This window comes from Alosa pseudoharengus, unplaced genomic scaffold, assembly GCF_046254945.1.
Source record: "Alosa pseudoharengus isolate Yale_2024_CS ecotype anadromous, Long Island Sound unplaced genomic scaffold, YU_APseudo_1.1 YU_APseudo_1.1_scf_14, whole genome shotgun sequence".
Lineage (NCBI taxonomy): Eukaryota > Metazoa > Chordata > Actinopteri > Clupeiformes > Clupeidae > Alosa > Alosa pseudoharengus.
The window spans coordinates 285,001-290,000 of NW_027468609.1; the positions used below are offsets into that span (position 1 = coordinate 285,001).

Genomic DNA, 5,000 nt, shown 5'->3' on the forward strand with positions numbered 1-5,000 from the left:
TCTGCGGTGTACAACTCAAAGTAAAGACACCACATTTTAGATGAGTTGGGAACGTAATTGTCCGCTCAGGCTGACCGTTCTGTGCGTTATCTTCAATACTATCTTCAATAATATTGAATATCTTCAATATAATTTTCAAAACAGGGTGGCTATTGAGGGCTCTGGCTCCAGTCATTATTGTGGCTACTGGCTATTATTGGCTTGATTTGGTCATGGGCCAACGCTAGAATATGTTTAGAGCACCCGCTATGAGATGGCAAACAATAAAATAAAAAACAAACTAATCATAGACTGTAAAAACTACACGCTACACTTGGCACTAAAAACCGAATAGTTTATTTATAGTTCGACTACGGATATTTTACGTCAAGTTCGAATGCATATTTGCAGCAGGACAGCAAGCAGACCGCTCTTAGTAAGAGCCGCTGTGTTATCCAATGAAATTAAGTTGCGCTTCAGGCCGACTCCACTCGGACTCCATGCGCGTTCCCGAGCAACTTTTTCTTCTTCTTGTTACGTGGCAAGCAAAGTATGTGCATTATCGCCACCCTCTTACTGGAGGACGACTCTCTTTTTACAGAATATCCAATAAAAATCGACGTGGTTCATGCGTCATTTCCAGCTTTAGAACTTGGCGCATGGTCAGAGCCGACTGGCGCTGGATCCGAGCCCCAGTGTTCAACATGGCGTTGACTATGAATTGGCCGGATTTACTAGCCTAGCCTCCACCATTCATTTGTATGGAGGGCGGGACTTAGTCACTCTCTCCAGTTATATATAATACCTCCATGGCCACTACGTTGACACTGCCCCACCCATTGGAGCTACAGGCTCCGATTTTGGCCTCCATCTTTTTTTAGGGTCCCTATAACAGTAAGATCCAGTGACATATCCAATGCTTGGTGCTACACTTTCTTCACTCCCTTTGGGATGTGGGAAGGGCAGCTGATCCAGTATCCTGTAAGTCTATGCCTTGGTGTCCCATGGCACTGTAGAAGGTTTGTCTGTTGAGAAAGACCCTATGGGCTCGCAGTTCCTTAAAAAGCTGACTACCTGCATCCAGGCAGATTTTTGAGAGCTCAATCCTGCAACCTCCCCTGGGTGGTGAGGTCTTTGACCACAACTCCAACTGGACCCCGGGGGCATCAACTTTGTTGCATAAAACTGCATTTGATTGGCCACGTGCCCTGATGGCGAGTGAGCTATGTGCACTCTGGAGGAGTGCAGGAGTGCTACATGCTTGAGCTGGAAACCATTATTCTTCCCTTGGGGGATGAACCCTCAGTCAGTTAACCATGTCATGGAACTGGAGCCATTTTGCCCTGAGCCAGCTTGCCAAGCTGAAGGGGCTCTTAATGCTCTATGCCCAGTCAGGGCATTGGGAGCTTGTGTTGATCACATGTGGCTGCTGTGACAGGCGCATACGCACAGCTTTCGGTGCTATGGGGGTAAGTAGCTGGTTCACCCAGTGTCTACACACCGTTTGACCCACCAATTGGAGACAATTTTTTCAGGCCTTCTCTGGGCAGTGTTTCCCAATCTCTTAAAGCCTGGCGGCTCATTCCACATGGAGTACGGCCGTCTCATGGGCACCACTGAAAGGGGTTGCTGTTGGTGGCATGTGCTGCGGAATCCTGCCAAACTTTATAGAGTCATTGTGACATGCGCCACTATCGGCTCCACTGTTATGTTGATTGCCGACCTGACTGGTGAGTAGTCTTCTGTCCTCGTGACACTGTTGGGACTAGTCATCCAAGGTGGTGACGGTCTGAGGGAGGTCGAAATAGATCGTAAGTTATGTCCATAACTATGGATCTATGAGACCGACCGATGACCGTCACCATCTCTTGCCGCTCGGAACGAGCTGAGGCGTTCCAGGCAAGAGGAAGAGGCATGTCCCTGAATGCATTATATTACTGTGGGACAGCCTCCAGGTCAGTCACATGACATTGTTGATATAATGGTCTCGAGAAAAAGAAGGATGGCATCATTCAAGGTGTAGACCGTGGTGATGGCCATCGGTCGGTCTCATAGATCCATAGTTATGGACATAACTTACGATATATGATGTATAATTGACGTATGAGTGATGTATGATATATGATGTATAATTGATGCATGATGAATCCTGATGTCTTTCTTCTTCTTCTAATCCTCTGTCTCGCTCTCTGTCTCTCTCACACTATCTGTTTCTCTGTCTGTCTGTCTTTTCTTGTTTTCCTCTCTCTCTCTTCCTTTCCCCCTCTCTCCATGTATTCCCCCTCTTGCCGTCAATCTTGTTCTCTCTCTCTCCCTCCCTATCTCTCTCCCTCTGTCTCTCTTCTTCCCCCTCTCTCCCCCTTTCTCTCCCTTTCTCCTCCCTCCATCTCTCCTTCTCTCATCCCTCTCTTCCTCCCTCTCTCTCCCTCTATCTCTCCCTCTCTTCTCTCTCTCTCCTCTCTCCTCTCCCTCTGCTGTCTGCAGTAACAGCCATAATGAGATAACAGTGGTCGTGTGGCGGACGGGTCCTTCTGTGAAGTCCAGCTACGAGGGCCTCATCCACCGTCCATCCTACAAGCCCTCGCCGTCCGCCTACGAGCCCCCATCCCCCCCCAGCAAGAAACGTGACAAGACCCCTCCGGCGGTGCCCCCTCTCCCTGCCCACCACCGCACTCGTCGCCTGCTCATCAATGGCTCCGAGGGAGGAGGAGGAGGAGGAGGAGGAGGAGGAGGAGGTGGGGGCGTGGGCTGGGGAGGCGAGAGACGCGGTGAGGAGCTGGATGCCAAGGGCCGAGCGACGGGCGCGACGCCACAAGGGCAACACACACACACGCTGCGCGGGACCCGGGTCAAAGCGTCCAATGGGGACAACTACATCATCCTGTCGCCCATCAACCCCGGGAGCCAGGTACTGGCTGAGACCCCCCCCAGTGGTGCCGCCCCCCCCCCTGCTTCACAATGCCTCATTCCTACTGGGGTGCCCCCCCAACTTAAGCCTCATTCACATTTACGCTGACGAGACCATGTAATGTTAACGTAGTTGAGAGAACACAAGCAACGGGCGACAAGCAAAATGACGTACATGTGGATGAGGCTTGCCCCCCCCCCCCCCCCCCGCCCCCCAGTTGGGAGGTGTGTGTTAATGTTCAGTCTCTGTTGGTCTGGTGTTGGTCTGGTGGGTCTTTTCATGAAAGAGTTGAATGAGTGAATGAGTGGATTTGAATGAGTGGAGTTGAATGACTGGATGACTCAGTGAGTGGTTTTGAATGAGTGGAGTTGAATGAGTGAATGAGTGGAGTTGAATGAGTGGATTTGAATGAGTGGAGTTTAATGAGTGGATGATTTGACAGAAAAATCTCAACAAATGTGCCAAACTGATGAGCAGTGCTTCAGAGGGCCTAGTGTCACATGTCATATCCTGTGCCACATGTCATATCCTGTGTCAGGTGTCATATCCTGTGCCACATGTCATATCCTGTGTCAGGTCACAAATGCTCAGGCAGCACCATGGCCAATAGGGCACCATTATCACTATTATTATTGATCTATTGTGTGATGCAATAAATACAATGGAACTTGAATGTGTACCTTCTAAATGCTGAAATGACTGCAGTCCACGACAGTATTATGAAATGTCAGCCTTTACACTTTTATTTTTATACAACGTCTGAGAATTTATAGCCTGCATTCCGATGCATGTGCAGTATCTGGCTGTAGAACTGTGACTTACTGTATATGGAACAAGTATTCTAATAAAGAGCATATTATGGTTCAATTTGCTGTCAAATTGTCTGATTGAGAAGTCTCATTATCAAATAAATAGTAATAACAAACATTGAGGATATATAATATTCTGGCTTTTGGGCAGAATCTCGTCTTTGTCTCCCTTTGTCCTCTATGGGCTATGGGCTACTTCCTCTCTCTCACGGGGCAGCCGTGGCCTACTGGTTAGGGCTTCGGACTTGTAACCGGGGGGTTGCCGGTTCGAACCCCGACCAGCAGGAACGGCTGAAGTGCCCTTGAGCAAGGCACCTAACCCCTCACTGCTCCCCGAGCGCCGCTGTAGTAGGCAGCTCACTGCGTCCGGATTAGTATGTGCTTCACCTCACTGTGTGTTCAACACAGGATCAAAAATGTATACTTATACTTATACTCTATAGTATACTTAATTTAATATGTAGCATATTCTGTAGTATACTTAATTTGATAAGTAGCATACTTGTTCGCATATACAACTCATACCTTGGGGCTGCTCCCTATCCACTGTTCAAATCAGAATAGCAAGAGCACCCAAGAGTATGATAAGTCACTTTAGAATACCACAAGCACCCAATAGTATGATAAGTCACTTTAGACTATTCAAATAAGAATAGCAAGAGCACCCGAGAGTATGATAAGTCACTTTAGTATGATGAATCACTTTAGATTGTTGAATCACTTTAGACTGTAGACCTGGAAACATTGATGCATTTATTTATGGCATTGAGCATTCCACTATTTATGTCATTGAGCATTCCACTATACTCTATCAGAAAGCATCTTACAGGGGGCGCTGTAGCTTCCACTGCATACCTCTCCTCTTCTAGCCCCAGGTTTCTGTATTCTTTAAAACCCCTCAGCAGATACCCAAAGCCCTGTAAGGGCACCACACTGGGAAGGACACCAGTCTGAGTAATATTTACAGCAGTTCCACTACAGGAAAGAATACTGTCGTCTTGGTTTGTCCTGGTAATAGCCTACAAAAGAACACTGTCCTCTTGGTTTGTCCTGGTAATAGCTTTTTTATTGCAACTCCACAGCTGTTTGCTGCAGTTCACAGAATCCATTATATAACCCTTAGTTTGGACTGTGTGATTCCAGAATGCATCCTTCCCAAACATTCTGTGAGGGGACATAGCACGTGACCCCAGATCTGCCTATCAGTGTGAGGAGTGGGTGGTGCCTGCTGGCACTGTGGTGGTCCACTGACCCAGAAACAGTGGCACAGAGTCCACCGGCAGCACCAGTCTGGCTCAGGGCTG

At 48.1% G+C, this 5,000-nt stretch overlaps 1 protein-coding gene across 1 annotated transcript in view; it reads left to right on the plus strand.

Moving 5' to 3' along the window:
- LOC143122670 (regulator of G-protein signaling 3-like) overlaps nt 1-3,075 on the plus strand; it is an 8,881-nt gene extending 5,806 nt beyond the window's left edge. Inside the window, exon 4 of the mRNA XM_076283449.1 lies at nt 2,464-3,075. Coding sequence (XP_076139564.1) covers nt 2,464-2,995 — 532 coding nt within the window. The 3' untranslated portion in view covers nt 2,996-3,075. The remainder of the gene's footprint in view (nt 1-2,463) is intronic.
- The last annotated feature ends 1,925 nt before the right edge of the window (nt 3,076-5,000 follow it).